Genomic DNA, 17,009 nt, shown 5'->3' with positions numbered 1-17,009 from the left:
CAAACACGGGGCACCAGGTAGGGCTCCCCCCTGCTCAGAAACGGCTTCTGCCCAGTCTGCTCTCAGCCCAGGCTGCCCAAGGGGGCAACACAGCTGCATGGGCAGCCACTGCCTCAGTTTCCCTTGCCCGAGTAGGGTACCTCATCCCTCCCACTAACCCACTCACCAGACCAGCCTGTCCCTCTGCATAGAGACCTCATCCAGGTAGGCTCTCTGGGAGCCGGTGTGTTCTGAGGGAAGGTTAGGTATGAATGACCATCCTGGTAACCTTCCCTGCATGCTTGCTTTGCCTGCATTTCCCAGGGTCTTGCTGGAACTAGCAATCCCAGAATGCTTTGTTTCTGAGCTGAATCTGGGCCTCGACTCCCTCTTAAAGGGCCAGCTCACACTGTAACGGGCTTCTGCTGGTGGTGCATGTGTGTGCCAGCCCAGTGAGCTGTGCTGGGTTCTCCCTGAAATGCCTGATCTTCCTTCCATGGAGTGTAGGGCTGGAGTGAGGAGTGAGCCCCAGGCTCCAGGGCCAGTGCTTCCATTTAGGCGGCCTAGGCAATCGCCTAGGGCGCCAGGATTATTGGGGGGCGGCATTTTGCCGGGGGGGCACAGCAGACGGCTCTGGTGGACCTGCTGCAGGCATGCCTGCGGAGGGACCCCTGCCTGCGGCAGCTCCACCAGAGCCGCGGACCAGCAGACCCTCCGCAGGAATGCCTGCGGCAGGTTCATTGGAGCCGCGGGACCAGCGCGCGGGGCGGCGAAATGGCCCTGCGCCTATGGCGCTAAAAACACTAGCGCCAGTCCTGCCAGGCTTCTTGCCCCAGGCCCCCTAGTCTCTGCGGGGGTGACTTGATTCTCTTCTTCAGTTTCCTGCCTGCCATGGAGAGCCAAGGAACCACCATCCTCCACGAGACAGTCAGCTATGTCCCCTACCCCCTGCCAGGTAAGAGCCCAGCCAGAGATGCAAGGCCCTCTGGGCGTGGCCCAGCCTCATCTGCCACGGATGTTGGGGCAGTTGCGGTGCGATGCTGCTGTGAGTGAGGGCTCTGCTCCCCCGGCTGAGTGTTAACAACCTGCAATCTTCTGGCTTCTCTCCTCCCAGCAAGGCAGTTTGATCGGAACACCACAGAGCCGATCAGCTTCTACCTGTCCAGCCTGGAGGAGCTGCTGGCATGGAAACCCACCAGTGACGATGACTTCAACGTTGCCACGATGCCACTGGCTAACCGGGAACCTCCACTCCACAGCAAAAGACCCCGCACGCTGGTGTGCCATGACATGAAGAACGGGTACCTGGAGGACAGGTAGGGGCTGGGCCTGAGGGACCCCAGCAATGCTAGTGCAGGAGTGAGGCTGGGGTGACCACAGGGCTCTGCAGTTGTCCACAGCTGCCCCTCCTCTTCACGGCTCTCAGAACGGAGCGTTGCATGCTGCGGATGTGGGTCTCTGCTGATGGGACTCAGCATTTACGCAGTACCTCATGCTTCCAGAACTCCGTGCAAACTTTAATCCATCCTTCCAGCGGCCCTGGGTGGGGATCAGGAACATCCTTCCCCTTGTCCACAGCACAGAGCGAGGAAAGGACTTGCCCCAGGTGCGGCAGAGCCGGAAAAGGACCCAGGAGGCCTGGCTCGCTGTCCCACATTTGTTTATCCAGACCCTATTGCCTTTAAAGCGGCGGGTAGGAGCGTTCATCTCTGTTTGCTGCTGCAGAGATGGGGCTTTTTACTGGCTTGGCTCTTGGGCTGGGTTAATGACCTCCAGCCACTGGTCTCTGGCGATTCCGCTGGCTTGGTGGGCAGCATGTAGCGATTCACTCAGCTGAGCATGGAGGCCAGCGTGACATGGGTTGTAGCTGCCAAGGGGAATCTTGGGTTTGCTTTCCTCTGCTTCTGTAACGCCGACAGACCCTTCTCCTTCTCTCGTCTCAGTGCCACGAGATGGGACAACACCACACCCGGGTGGTGTGTGGGACCATCCAAGCTGCTTGTGGGATCAGGGCAGAGCTGTGCTAGGGGCCCATCTTGGCCTCCCCCAGGCTGCCTGTCTGCAGACAGCTCAGCTCTGAGGAGACGTTCTCAGTGTCCCAGGGTAGTGGAATACATTTGTCTAGAGCCAAGCGGAGGAGGAATCCCAGGAGCAAGTCACAGGAGACCGAATGCTCCTCACCCCCAGGAAGGAAGGGCTGTCTCCCGATCAGGTGGGAGCTTGTTTGCTCCCTGTTAATCTGCAGTTGGCCAGTTCCTCCGATCAGCCGGAGGGTGGGGTGTGTCTCTGTGTAAACTCATCGCATCCAGAGACTCACGGGGCAGCCTACTGGAAAACCATTTGTGCTACCTCTGTTACCCAGGGTTCTTTCAAGCCAAAGCTCTCGGTAACTTTTACGCTATGTGAGGCGGTGTCAGGAAATAAATCAGGGCAGACACGGCTGTCCGACCAATAGATGGCTGCACAAACAGGACAACACGAGAGTGCTTTCACTTAAAGCTAAACTTTACTTAGACTCAAACACTTACACACCCCCAACCCCGATAATTACCAAGTGGAGTGTGGCTCTCAAGTGGCACAGCAACAGCCCATCTGCTGCTGGGGAACACAAGATGCATCCAGAGGGAGAGTCCAGTCCTGAAGAGTCCCCCCATCTCAAGCTTTTTCCCTTTATTTATATGTTAGTAATATAGTGACATGTTTCTTAAAGAAAACTTGTCAAGCAAACAGTTTCAATAGTCAAGCAAGAGGCTCCTTCTGATTATTGATTAACCAGGTGTGGGGTTTTCCAGAGTCTGCAGTCTTGAGACCCCAATAGACATTCCTGGGGTATATCAGCAACTTCAACACAATTCTTATCAGGAAGGACGGGGGCTCAAGCTGCCTTTACTGTGTCTCCCAAAACTCCCTCCCCTCCTGCCTTGGCCAAGCTGCATGGCCACTTTACAGCCTGCTGGCTAGGTTGCTTTTAGCAATAAGCCATAGTGGTTTCAGGCACTTTACTGGTTTGCCGAAGTCTCGCCATACACCTCCATTTGGATTGCTGCATCTGAGTGACCCAGCACCATGGAACCGGGACCCTCGGAGTTTGGCCATGGGCACAGGAGCCTCGTGTCCATCTTGCAGGCTTCCCCAGGCACATTTTCACCCCTGCAGGTTTGGTGGGTGAGGCTCCTGAGTGGCTCCTGAGATGGGGAGAAACCCTCCGGCTTGGCCGGGAAGCTCTTTGGGGCAGGGGCTGACTGAGCCGCACCCGGGGCAGACCCTGATCGGAGCCCTTATACCACTGCAATCCAGATAACTGATAATGTACCACTTGAAAATTCCCCCAGAAAGGCGATTTCCAGCTCATCCCTGGAGCTGCCCGCCCCAGCTCAGAGGGGAGGGCAAACCCCTCCGCTGCAAGAGGAGGATGAACGATTCTCTGCTACAGCACCAGCCACCTCTCTCCCTGCCCTAGGAGAGTGTCCTGGGGGAAGAGCAGCAGCCTGGCAGCTGGGGAATAGCTTGTGGGGGCTGTGCACCCTGCGGGCATCGCTCCACAAGTGCTCCATCACTGCCTGTTGGGGCTGGAGCACTGGGCCAGGCCAGCCTAGTTCAGGGCACCATTCCAGCAGTGCCTCTGTTCCAGCCTGAGCTGCTTCCCCCTCCTCTGCCTGCAGGTTCATCCAGGGCTCAGCTTCGCGGGACCCCTACGTGTTCTACCACTGGCAGTACATCGACATCTTCGTGTACTTCAGCCACCACCTTGTGACCATCCCCCCCGTCACCTGGGCCAACGCCGCCCACAGGAATGGCGTCTCTGTGCTGGGTGAGGGGATGGGGGGGCAGGCGGGAGCACTCATGGTTTAGCGCTGCCTGCAGGGAGAGGCTGGAAGCTCCTGCTGGGCTTGCCATACCTGGGCGCGGGCTGCGGCCAGCCCCCTCACCCCGGCAGCGTGTGCTGGGACAGGCCAGGGTTGGCGAGGGCCCACGCCTCTTGCCCACATGCGTGCAGGTATTCTGGGGACCCCGTACAGAGACCTACCAGTGCCCTGGCGCACGGAGCGGTGAGGTTCATGCTGCCATCTGTGCTCTGGCTCTAGGGACGTTCATCACGGAGTGGACGAGTGGGGGCCAGCTGTGTGAGGCGTTCCTGGCTGGAGAGGCAGCCACGTACCACGCCGTGGCTGTGCAACTGGGGCGCATCGCCCATTTCTACCGCTTTGACGGCTGGCTGGTCAACATCGAGAACACTCTGAGCGTGAGCAGAGCCACCCTGCTGCCCCTTCCCTTTCCCAGCCCCTGGGGTGCAGGGATCCCTGACGTGGTGTCCCCGGGTGATGCCGGCTCTCTCCCTCCCCCATGCAGGAGGCAGCCGCACGGAACCTGCCTCTCTTCCTGCGTGACCTGCGGGAGCAGCTGCATCAGGATGTGCCCGGCGGGCTGGTGCTCTGGTACGACAGTGTCCTGCAGAGTGGGGAGCTGCAGTGGCAGAACGAGCTGAATGAGAAGAACAGGTGAGGGGGGGGGGGGTGCCCCGTCCGCTGGACAGAAGAGCAGCCCCAGGCATGCAGCTGGCAGCCCAGCCCCCACCCCTTTCCCTTCGCAGCTGGCAAAGACAGCGCAATCTATCGGCCGTGCAGCCTGGGGTCACTGCCCCATTGGGGGTGCCCCTGGCCTGGCCTGGCCCGTGAGCTGTAGCAAGGCACCCTTCCCTTCTGGCTCCCTGGCAGGGGCACGGCTCCCAGTCCCAGCCCGGGCAGCTCACCCTGTCCCACCCAAGTGCCCCCGGCAGAGCTGGGGGGCCATCCTGTGGGGAGGGATCGCTCCCCTGAGGGCCTGTTCTCAGGGAGGAGGGGGTGGGCATCACCGAGGCTCTCCCTTTCCTAGAGTGTTTTTTGACGCCTGCGATGGCTTGTTCACGAACTACAACTGGAAGGAGGAGCACCTGGAGCGCATGGAGGCGCAGGCTGGGGAGCGCCTGGCTGACGTCTACGTGGGCATCGACGTCTTTGCCCGCGGGGAGGTCGTAGGTGGTGGCTTTGAGACAGACAAGGTGCCTGAGTCTGGCCTAAGGGCGTTTCGGGGGCAGGGCCTTGCCCCGGGTGGGATCTTCCGGTGGGCTCCGGGGCAGGTGTCCCTGGAGCGTGGCCAGAAGCTGAGTGAGGCCTGGACCCTGAGTTCTCCTCTGGGGAACAGGGGCTTCCCCCCACCCCAGACTCTGCCCCCCTCCCCCCAAGGTCCATCCCCGTCTCCCAGGTACAGCGCAGTGCCTGTGAGCTGCCCGGTGCCCTGGGGGTAGGGAGAGCACCTCCCAGGCTGGCTGGCTGGGGTGCTGGCAGCCATGGTGCTTGTGGCTCAGCCCACCTGGGCTCTGAGCGGGGCAGGCGGGAGGGAGTGTCTCACCCCCGCATTTCCGTAGGCTCTGCGCCTGATCCGCAAGCACGGCTTTTCAGCTGCCATCTTTGCTCCCGGCTGGGTCTATGAGCACCTGGGGAAGGAGAACTTCCTGCACAATGAGAACAGGTGAGCGTGACCGGGCTGGGGACGCGGGGAAGTGGGGGGGTGCCCGGGCTGGGGGTGCGGGAAAGGGGGTGTCCATGCTGAGGTGCAGTGAAGGGGATGGGAGCACTGAGAAGGCCGTGGATCGTGGCTGCCCTATGGTACTGGAACGCTGGTGCCAGACTCTTGAAAGGGCTGAGCCATAGGGACCCCAGTGGGGTGCAGATTTGCTGAGAGCTCTCGGGGAAGGATGCTGCCCCCTGGTTGGCTGCATCTTGGGCTGTGCTTTGTGTCCCCTGTGCCAGGGGCCTGCTGACTGGGTGAGGTCCTTGGTGCCCATGCTGAGCTGTGCCCAGGGGGTGAGGGGCACTGCTATAACCAGCCTCTCCTCTCCTCTCCATGCAGGTTCTGGGGTTTGCTGGCGGAGCTGCTGCCCACTCACAGCATTAGCACTCTGCCCTTCAGTACCTGCTTCTGCCTGGGTATGGGGACGGGGAGATTCTCGGCTGGACAGGTGAGTGCAGGGGCGGGGCGGGAGGTCCCGGTGTGTGGGGAAATGGGCTCAGCCTGGGCCTGAGCATTAGCAACCCCCAGAGTGACTTGGGGTGCAGTGTGTGACAGGGCCCAGCCAGCGCCCATCCATCGCCTGCAGCAGGCGCCTGCCCCATGGCCTGGCTCACTGGGGCTGCTCTCCCCTGCAGGAGGAAGAAGCCAGGCCCTGGTACAATCTGAGTGCCCAGGAGATCCAGCCCCTCTTCACAGACCAGCAAGCGCCGGGAGGGGCAGGCAGCTGGCTGCGCACACGCTGCTCCCTGCAGGATGCCTGGAATGGGGGCAGCTGCCTGCTGATCGAGGGGATCATCCCACCTGAGGCAGGCCATGTGGCTGTCCGGTGAGTGCAGGCTGGGGCGCCAGGTTGCGGGCACTTGGGCGGCGGGTGTGGCAAAGACTCATTTCCTCCCGGGGAGCCAGGGCAGGGAACTGCACCAAGGGAATGGGTGGGAGAGGGAGGGAGCTGAGTGTGTGGCATGCGCACTGTCCGCTGTGCATGGGGCCAGGAGTGTGCAACCACAGACCTAGTTTGTGGTTCTTGCGCACAGCATGTTGTGTGCGTGCTGCGTGTGAGCTCGCAGCGTGTGCATGCAGCCTACGGGCCAGGCTGGTGCCGCCTGCAGCCTGTGGCATGCATGCTGCATGCTCAGCATGCCAGCTGCATGCCACATGCTGTGTGTTTGTGACCTGCCTTGTACCCCATGTAACTCCCTCCCCCCCTCTCTCTCTCCCTCCCTTGTCTCCCTGGGTGGATTGGGGGTCACCAGCCTTTTCTCTTTCCAGCTGCCAGCTCCCCCCAAGCTCTTCCTGTCTCTGCTGTACAAACTGGAGGAGAAGCTGCCTGAGGTGGCGGTTGCGCTGGAACTCACCACACAGGACTCTGGCTCCTGCCATGTTGGCAACGTCACTGGCTTGCCGGGTGAGGAGCCGGGCCCCTCCCCTGGGGATCTCACACTGCCTGGCAGGCCGGGAATCGGTCCGTCACATGGCTGGCAAGGGAATGGGGAGGGTGAGATGCCTGGGACACGTCTGCTCCTGCCCAGCCCCATGTGTCCTGTGCCCCCTTCCCCTGCCCTAACTGCTCCGTTTCCTCCCACAGGGCTGGTCACCCGACATCAGCCTCAGCCCCTCCCCACCCTGCCCCCTCACCTCTCCGGGCTGCTCAGCGGCTGTGGACGGCGGAGCACGGCAGGTTGGATGAGGCGGTGAGTGTCCCCAGCCAGGGAGCCGTCCTGCCTCAGGCCTGGTCTCTCTAGCAGCCCTGCCAGTTCTCCTCTCTCTGCCCTCGCTCAGGTGCTACAAACTGGAGCTGCGGGACTGCGCTCTGCACGAGCTGTCGCTGATCCTGTCACGCCACCAGCCAGGCCTGCAGGAAAGGCGCTTCTCCTGCCGCCTTGGGGAGATCCAGGTGAGGGGGCCACACTTGGCACAGTGCCCTGGCAGTGCCTACTGCCATCCCTTGTAGCAACATCTGCCTATGGAGGTGGAGGGGGGGGATCATCTCTGGGGAGCCCTGCCCCCTGCAGATGGTTGCAGCTGCTGCCCTCCTGGGGGGTCTGGCTGGGGGTGGGGGCAGCACTGAGACGAGGTGCCCTCCCCGCATGGATCCCTCCTTCTGGGTGCTGCCCTGGAGAACTTGTCTCTGCCTGGGCGAGCCCTGGGCTGTGTCTAAGCATCTGTCTCCCCTGCAGGTGCTGGATGCTGATGGCCTGCACTCCTCGCTGCGACCAGTGCCCAGCCTCCAGGCCTCCCAGGTGCTGTGGCACAAGGACCCTGGCACAGACCAGCTCTCCCTCAGCCTCACCTTGCACTGGTCCTACCCCCACAGCCAAGCCCGCTGCTTCCGGATCCACTGCCAGGGCCAGGAGCTGCCCCAGCCAGCGCAGCTGCAGCTCCTCGGGGTGGCACACGCCACCCTCTACCGGGTGGTGGGCTTGGCAGTGCCAGAGCCGCCCCCCAAGGGGTCCTGCCGTGTGGAGTTCTTCGTGGAGCCGGTTCTGAACGAAGGGGTTGCCGTAGATCAGTCCAGGTGGGGGCGGCTGGTTCTGGTCTATTCCAACCCAGCCAGCACCAGCACCTATTCAATGTGACCTTTGGCACAGTGCCAGGGATCTCAGCCTTCTAGCTGGGCATTCTTGGGGGAGTGCAGGGCTGGCCTGGGGGGCTGCGGGCAGGATGGTAGGGCAGCGGCAGAGCTGGGGGGTGCTCTGGACAGGAATAGCAGAGATCATGGTAGCCCTGACCATGCCAGGACCCTGGCTTCTCTCCAATCTTGTCCCATTGGAATGGCTCCTGGCCAGTCGCTGGCACCTTCTGCCCCGCACAGCCTGGGGCGAGCCACGGGGGGGCAGCAGAGTCCCACGCTAGCAGCTGGAGAGCCCAGGGAGCTGGAGCTGCTGTGCAGCAGGGTGGGGTGCTGGGCGGGCACTGTCCTGCACTGCTGCACTCACCTCCCGCTCCATTAACACTGACTGGTCCTGGCACCTTCTGCTCAACTGTAGGGATCCCTCTGTGGCCTGACCCTGTGCTGCAGCGTTTCACACCAGGCCTGGGGCTCTCGCTGCGCGGCAGAGAGCGGGTGCTCGTCCCACTTTTCCTGTGTGGGGGAGGAGGAGGGAGACTGCCCCTCGGCTGGTCAGGTGGCTACCAGGGCACGGCCCTGCATGTAGAAAACACATACCAGCCAGGGCTGCTGCCCCACCTTCCTGCTCCTTTGCACCCCCGGGCCTGGTGCGTGTCCAGCGAGTCCTGGAAGAGCTCAGAGCCAGCAGTGGCTCTGGGTCCCTCAGCCCCCAAAGGCCCAGGCAGCCCCACTCTTCAGTTCTCTGTGCTCCTGGTGGCTGGACTCCAGGAAGGGCAGGGCCCGCCCACAACATTTTGGCACCTGAAGTGGGGAGCTCGTGCCCCCTCGCTTGGGCCAAAACTTTGAAAGGTCTCAATTCTGCCTTCTTTCTGTTCTACTCCTCTCATGGTACTGCTCTGCTACCTACCCCAATAAAGCAGAACTAACAACTTAAAATGGCGTGTTCCAAAATTTTGAAGTAACACTTAACTTTCAAATGCCTGAACAGCAAATATAACTTTTCTTGTCTGCATAGTGAATACTGGCATTTGTATCTGTTGGAGTAATCAAAGTGCTGCTTTCCCTGCCTTCTTGGTTGCAAAGATTTGAACTGCTTCCTGAAGGTCCACATGCTCTATTGAGATGGTTGCAAAGCCGACCAGCCTCTCCCATGTCATTGTGGAGTGTAGATGTGTTTTTATTAACTTCAGTTTGGAGAAGCTGCATTCTCCACTGCCAACTGTTCCAGGAAGTGTTAGAAGTATGCACAGAGCAACAAAAGCATTTGGAAAGAGGGTGGTCATCTTATTTGTGCACATATATTCCAGAACAGCCTTTGGAGTTGATCCTGCTGAAATGTATCTTGAAAGGGCTTTCAGTTCATCACCTAAATCACTCGCATCAATATCACGCATGTCATCATGTGTTAACACTGTCTCTAGTGCCCTGCATTGCTGATGTAGGTCTCCTTCAGGTATAGTGAAGTTTTGGAATATCAAACAACATCCCAAATATACTGCTGTGTTCCTTGAGCCACGTGAAACGTTCTTCAACTGATTGTATTGTACAGTCTAGCACCTGGTTAAAGAATTTAACTTTGAATTGTTGTTTGGGGTCTCTTATGGGATTATTCTGTGCCTCGTAACCAAAATGTCGTCTTTTTCGGTGACTCTTGTATTCTTGAATGGGTGGGAAAATAGCTTCAGTGTGAAGTTCCTCTGCCAACTTCTGTGCACTCTTCAGAACGTTTTGAAATCCCTCATCTGACCGGTAAGACTGTAGGTATGACTTTGCTTTGTCCAGTTGTTCCATTGCTCCAGATATATCAAGGTCAACACCTTGGAGTCTTTTGCGTACAACATTTATTTCAAACAGTATGTCATGCCACAACACTAAGCCAGACAGAAATTTGAAGTTATGTATGTTTCTGGTGATTCCATTTCCCTCTGCCACTGTTCTCCCGTGAAAAGATGGTTACTCACCTTTGTAACTGTTGTTCTTCGAGATGTGTTGCTCATATCCATTCCAGTTAGGTGTGTGTGTGCTGCGTGCACAGCCATCGGAGAAACTTTTACCCTAGCAACACTCGGCGGGTCGGCTGGGCGCCCCTGGAGCAGCGCCACCATGGCGCCGCAGAAATACCCCAGCCGACCCGGCCACCCTTCAGTTCCTTCTTGCCGGCTACTCCGACAGTGGGGAAGTAGGGTGGGTGTGGAATGGATATGAGCAACACATCTCGAAGAACAACAGTTACAAAGGTGAGTAACCGTCTTTTCTTCTTCGAGTGATTGCTCATATCCATTCCAGTTAGGTGATTCCCAAGCCTTACCTAGGCGGAGGGGTCGGAGTGAGACGTGGCAGCCTGGAGTACCGCCGTCCCAAAGGCTGCGTCGTCCCGAGACTGTTGTACCAACGCATAGTGCGAGGCGAAAGTGTGGACCGATGACCAGGTCGCAGCACGGCAAATCTCTTGGATGGGCACGTGCGCCAGGAACGCTGCTGAGGAAGTTTGAGCTCTAGTAGAGTGCGCCGTAAGGCGTCCCAAGGGAACATGAGCTAGCTGGTAGCACGTGCGAATACAGGCAGTTACCCAGGAGGAAATCCTCTGGGAGGAGACTGGTAGACCTTTCATCCGTTCCGCAACCGCCACAAACAGCTGCGGAGACTTCCTAAAGGGCTTGGTTCTTTCCACATAGAAAGCTAGCGCTCTGTGCACATCCAAGATGTGTAGCTGCTGTTCCCGCCGAGAAGCATGAGGCTTCGGGAAGAAAACCGGGAGAAAGATGTCCTGGCTAGTATGGAAGGCAGACACCACCTTAGGAAGGAATGCCGGATGAGGTCGCAGTTGTACTTTGTCTTTATGAAAGACAGTATACGGAGGGTCAACAGTGAGGGCTCTGATCTCGGAGACCCTTCTTGCTGAGATGATCGCCACTAAGAAGACCGTCTTCCACGATAGGTAGAGGAGCGAACAAGTCGCGAGTGGCTCAAAGGGCGGTAACGTAAGTTTGTTTAGGACCAAGTTCAGGTCCCAGGAGGGGGCAGGGTGACGAGCTGGGGGATAAGTACGCTCCAGGCCCTTAATGAAGTGAGAGACTACTGGGTGAGAGAATACCAAATGCCCACCCTCTCCCGGATGGAAGGTGGCTATAGCTGCCAGGTGCACCTTAAGAGAGGAAGTTGCCAGACCCTGCTGCTTAAGGTGCCAGAGGTAGTCTAGGGTCGTGGGGATTGATGCCTCTAATGGAGAAGCATCGTGCGATGCACACCAGGCCGCGAAGCGCGTCCATTTGGCTACATACGTCCGACAGGTGGAAGGCTTCCTGCTACTAAGGAGAATGCGCTGTACTGGATTGGAACAGCGCAACTCCTCAGCGCTCAGCCATGCAGGAGCCACGCCGTGAGGTGGAGGGATCGCAGGTCCGGATGACGAAGCCTCCCGTGGTCCTGTGTGATCAGGTCCGGGACATAGGGGAGGGGAACCGGAGCGGCCACTGACTGATCCAGGAGGGTGGTGTACCAGGGTTGTCTGGGCCACGCAGGCGCGATCAAGATTAGATGCGCTTTGTCCCTGCGGAGCTTGAGCAGGACCCTGTGCACCAAAGGAAACGGAGGGAAGGCATAAAGCAGGCGGTGGTTCCAGGGCAGAAGGAACGCGTCCGTTATCAATCCGGGGGAGAGGCCCTGGAATGAGCAGAACTCCTGGCACTTCCTGTTTTAGGTGGAAAGAGCTTGAGATGAAGACCAAGGGTTAAAGGCCACTGTCACGGAGTGTGGGGGAGTCCGGCCCTGCACCGCTCTTTCCTGGGACTCACAGTGACTTTAGCCACAGTAAAACAGAAGGTTTATTGGACAACAGGAACGCAGGTTACAGCAGAGCTTGCAGGCACAGTCAGGACCCTCCATTGAGTCCTTCTGGGCTTTCAGGGTGCTTGGATCCTAGCTTAGGATACCCTGAATTACGCCCACACAGCCCCAAACTCAAACTGAAAACTACTCCTCTCCTGCCACAGCCGCCTTCCTTTGTCCTCCTTCCCGGGCCCAGGTGTTGACCTTTCCCCCCGCTTACCTAGCTCTAGGTTATAGGCTCTGGTATTGTCCATCTTCTAAAGTCCTCCCCGGCTCTCCCATCCCCACACAGACAGCCCCTACCGCACCACATCTCCCCCCTTCGGAACTGAACTGGCGGGGTCACTCTGCCCAGTGACCTGGGGAAGTTCAGGGCCCTCCTCGGGACAACGTGTCCGCTATCAAGGTTGGCACTTCCCTTCACATGGACCACGTCCATGTCATAGTCCTGCAGGAGCAGGCTCCACCTCAGGAGCGTGGCGTTGGCTCCTTTCATCTGGGGCACCAGGTCAGGGGAGAGGGGTCGGTGTAACCCGTGAAGTGTCGCCCAAAGAGATATGGCTCTAGCTTCCTAAGGGCCCACACCATGGCCAGGCATTCCTTTCGATGGCCGCGTAGTTTTGCTCCCGGGGTAGCAGCTTCTTGCTCAGGTACACGATGGTGGTCCTCTCCCCCTTTTCATCCTCCTGCATTAACACCGCCCCCAGTCCCGTGTCTGAGGCGTCGGTGAACACCATAAAGGGTTTGTCAAAATCTGGGTTGCCAAAACTGGGCCACTAACCAGAGCCTCCTTCAGTGTCCGAAAGCCTCCTGGCACTGCTTGGTCCAAACACCTTGTCTGGCTTCCCCTTTTTGCACAGCTCAGTGATTGGGGCGGTTATGGCGCTAAAGTGGGGACGAACCTTCGATAGTACCCCGCCATCCCATAAAGGCCTGGACCTGCTTTTGGTTTGGGAGCAGGCCAGTCTCTGATCACCTCCACCTTGGCGGGTTCTGGCTTTAGGCAGCCGCTCCCCACCCGATGGCCCAGGTAAATACTTCAGCCGTCCCCACTTGCACTTTCAGCCTTTACGGTTAACCAGCCTTTCGGAGTCGGTCCAGGACTTGTTAACCTGGACATCATCCATGCAGAACAAATTACACTAATGGTGCGTTTTGTAATAACAGAACCTAGTGAAAATGTCCCTGCACTGGTGACTGTCAGAGCATTTGCTAGAATTACTGACATTGATGATACTACAGGAGCTGGTGCGACAAATGTGCTTCTTAAAAAGCTGGAAGATATAGGAACTGTGATAGCTGACATGAGAGGTCAGGGCTGCGATAATGGTGCCAACATGAGAGGAAAGAAAGAGGAGTGCAGACATGGATCCGAGAGTTAAACTCTCGAGCTGTTTTTGTCCCATGCAGTTCTCATGCATTGAACTGGTGGTCAGTGATGCAGCATCAGTGTCTGTGAGGCTGCTGAATTTTTTAATGTAATTCAAAGCACCGATGTATTTTCTCTGCATCAACTCATTGATGGCAAATTTTGAAGCAACATCTGAGACCATCCTCTCTGACACTGAAACCACTGAGTGCCACACGATGGGAAAGTCGAGTGGCGGCGAAGCCTGTCAAACACCGAATTGGGAAGATAGAGATGAATGCAGGATAATGTTATGACAGGAACTGTTCTTCTTCGAGTAATTGCTCATATCCATCCAGTTAGGTGTGTGGCGGCCGCGTGCACAGCCGTCGGAGAAACTTTTATCCTAGCAACACTCGGTGGGTCGGCAGGGGCGCCACACCATGGCACCGCATAAATACCCCAGCCGACCCGCCACCCTTCAGTTCCTTCTTACCACTGACTCGGTCGGTCGTTGGAGCAGTGGAGTGCGGCTTAGCTGACCTCCACATTTTCCCTAGCTACTCGCTTATCTTCATTCTTTGTTACCTTAATTGTTCTTGTTTTACATAGTTAATTAGATTAGTGACAGTTTAGAGTTATAGTTGTTAGTATAATTGTTAGTATAGTTTTCGCGGGGTCTGGGGCTCTCCCCTACCCGCGCCCGGTACGTACGCCATGCCTGGCTCACTGGCTTTAAGCAATGTACGGCCTGCCATAGGCCAATGCCGACAGGGGTCCCCACGACTCCTGTCTTAAGTGCCTCGGGAATCGCACTTATCGTCTAAGTGCCCCATTTGCAAGGCGTTTAAGCCGCGCACAAAGAAGGAGCGGGACATTATATCAGGCAGCTCCTCATGGAAGCGGCGTTAGCACCCTCGCCGGCACCGAGTACAAGCCAGCAAGTGAGCGAGGCCGCCCCCCCGGCACCGAGCACGGTCAGTACCGCTAAGGCTCCTCGGCACCGGCCGCAGATGACACCGAAGTCAACTCCGCGCCGCTCCCTCTCTCCGAGGTCGAAGTCGGCTAAGCCTCGGATGGGCTCCTCTAGGCCCGCATCGCAGACAGAGCCTGCAGCTAAGGCAGACCGCCTGGCACCGACCCGGCTGCGGCACCACCTAAACCGGCTCGTTGACTCCAGCCCCGCACGGCCGTCGACGTCGGCGCCTGGAAGCTCCCGGCACTGGCCGCGTCGAGCTGACCTTGCCATCAACGCCGGAGACGTTTTTCAGCAGCAAGAGACCTAATAGCCATGACGGACCGCGGACCGCCAGTACACGGGAGTCCTCTGGCGGGGCAAGCACTCCTACCTAGGCCGCCCTCTTGCTCACGTCTCGGCCAGCCGCCGTTCGAGTGCTCGCGTCTGCGTTGCCGCTCAACATCGCGGGGTCGCTCCCGCTCCCCCCAGCTCAACTTCGTGGCACGCTCCCAAGGCACCGGTCGAGCTCGCGGCACCAGTCGCCCTCAAGGCACCGGTCCGTCTCTCGCTCCCTGTCCCGCTACTCGCGGCACCGGTCGAGCTCCAGCACCATCACAGGGACCATTCTTCCCGGAGCAGATCTCGCCATAGGGGCTCGAGGTCCCGTCGACCTCCGCGGCACCGAGCCGTCACAGGTCCTGGTCAGGCTCGCGGTACCGCTAGCGTACCGACACCGGTCCCCACGACCCCGAGCTGCGAGGTCTATTGGCAGTTCAGTGCCTACGTTTGCTGCCCCTCCGTGGCCGTCCGAACAGGAGTCTGCCTCCCGCAGGCGGATAGCTACTATGGCCGGGACGTGATACTGAGATGCCCATGGGACTTTTCCAAGACATACATCCCATGAGGTAGGGCCTCAGCAGTGGCGCTTTTGGACACCCTGGGCATACTATTCAAGCCCAGGGTGCTCCCCTGGTCCCGCCCTACAGTTGCTTCGGAATGCAGGGCGCCGGAACGCCCATATCCCGCCCACCTCCGGAAGATCAGAGGAGCATGTCACCCTATCCTCCAGACTCCCTGAGCATTCCGAGCAAGAACCACCACAGGAGCAGATGCCATCCAGGACCTCTCATTTCCCGGGATATCTTCCTCCTCTTCCCGGATGAGGCCATGGCAGGGCCTCTTCTTCGGGGCGCCGCGATAGATTTAAAGCCCACCAGGACCTCCTCCGTAGGGTGGCTCTTAACATCAACCTTCTGGTAGAGAATGCCGGAGGTGGACGATCCGGTAGTCAGCATCCTGGCCGCTGATACCTGACGCGCGTGGCCCTGCCATTCATCAGGACCATCCAGGCTACTACCGATACCCTCTGGCGGTCCCAGCCTCCATTCCACCGATGGCAAAAGGGGTCAGAGGAGATACATGGTCCCCCCGGGGGTACGAACACTTGTATGTCCACCCTCCCCCCTCCTCTTTAGTTGTACAATCAGTCAACGAGAGGAGCGCCATGGTCAACAGGCGCCTGCCCGAAATCCAAAGAGGCTAGGCGATGGACCTGCTGGGCACAAGGTGTACTCGGCAGGTGCCCTACAGCTCCGAGTGGCCAACCAGCAGGCTCTGTTAAGCCACTACAACTACAACACCTGGACGGAGGTTGGCCGCTTTACTGACTTGCTGCCCCTGACTCGCGCCAGGAGTTTGCAGCTTTCGTAGAGGAAGGCAAGAAAGTTGGCAGGACCTCTCTCCAAGCATCCCTTGACGGCGGCCGATTCGGCTGCCAGACTGTAGCCTCAGGCATCACAATGAGGTGAATCTCCTGGCTCCAGGTCTCCACCTGCCACCGGAGCTACAGTACACCATAACAGGACTTACCCTTTGAGGGCCGGGGTTTGTTCTCGGACAAAACTGATCCTCGGCTGCAAAGCCTAAAGGACAACAGGGTCATCATGAGGTCGCTCGGGATGCACACCCCCGTGACCAGCGTAGACCCTTAAGGCCCCAACCCCGCCGCCCGTATTTCCGCCGCGAAACAGCAGGACTTCAACAGGAGGCGAGGGCGGGTGGGCGGAGGCGCCAGTCCGGCCCCCACGCGGGGCAGTCTCAAAGACCCTCTAAGGCCCACCAGGCCCAAGGGCAACTTTTGAAGGTACGCCGGGGACGGCGTACCAAACTCAGCACAGGATCCTTTTCCCCCTTTCTCCAACTGCCTTTCCTACTTCCTTCCGGCGTGGTCACAACTTACTTCCGACCTGTGGTGCTACGCACGGTGAAGCAAGGATACCACCTCCAGTTTGCTTCATCCCCGCCTTTCCCACCCCCTTCCCGGCCCCTCTTCAGGGACCCTCTCACGAGCAATCCTCTGGCACGAGGTGCACCTCTCTCGCCGCAGGAGCCATAGAGGAAGTTCACTACCCGAGAGGGGAAGGGGTTTTACTCCCGCTATTTCCTCATTCCCAAATCCAAGGGAGGCCTCCGACCGATTCTGGACCTGGCGGGACTCAACAAGTGGCTGCTCAAGTTGAAATTCCGCATGTCTCCCTGGAACTATTATCCCGTCTTTGGATCCTGGAGACTGGTACACCACCCTCGACATGAGGACGCGTACTTCCACATAGCGATTTTTCCCCTGCACAGGAAGTACCTTCGTTCCCAATCACCAGCAGCACTTTCAATTCGCTGTCCCCCTTTGGCCTGTCTACGGCCCCGAGGGTCTTTACAAAGTGCATGGCAGTCGTCGCGGCACACCCTTCGCAGCAGCAGATAACATGTCTTCCCGTATC

At 58.6% G+C, this 17,009-nt stretch overlaps 1 protein-coding gene across 2 annotated transcripts; it reads left to right on the top strand.

The window, feature by feature from the left end:
• Positions 1–714: 714 nt before the first annotated feature.
• On the top strand, positions 715–8,126 carry ENGASE (endo-beta-N-acetylglucosaminidase). Of its 2 annotated transcripts, XM_032799113.2 has the most exons (13): positions 715–934; positions 1,094–1,295; positions 3,642–3,790; positions 4,065–4,222; positions 4,330–4,478; positions 4,852–5,017; positions 5,384–5,487; positions 5,869–5,977; positions 6,165–6,355; positions 6,783–6,934; positions 7,115–7,220; positions 7,309–7,423; positions 7,707–8,126. In XM_032799113.2, exons 1-13 carry the CDS (start codon positions 871–873, stop codon positions 8,103–8,105), a joined length of 2,064 nt encoding a protein of 687 aa, XP_032655004.1. In that variant the 5' UTR covers positions 715–870; the 3' UTR covers positions 8,106–8,126. The 2 variants fall into 2 exon arrangements, with proteins under 2 accessions (XP_032655004.1, XP_032655007.1); XM_032799116.2 differs by lacking the exon at positions 6,165–6,355 and having other exon boundaries at positions 716–934; positions 6,799–6,934.
• Positions 8,127–17,009: the final 8,883 nt, after the last annotated feature.

This window comes from Chelonoidis abingdonii, chromosome 13, assembly GCF_003597395.2.
Source record: "Chelonoidis abingdonii isolate Lonesome George chromosome 13, CheloAbing_2.0, whole genome shotgun sequence".
NCBI lineage: Eukaryota > Metazoa > Chordata > Testudines > Testudinidae > Chelonoidis > Chelonoidis abingdonii.
This window is presented reverse-complemented; position numbering and strand designations above follow the sequence as displayed.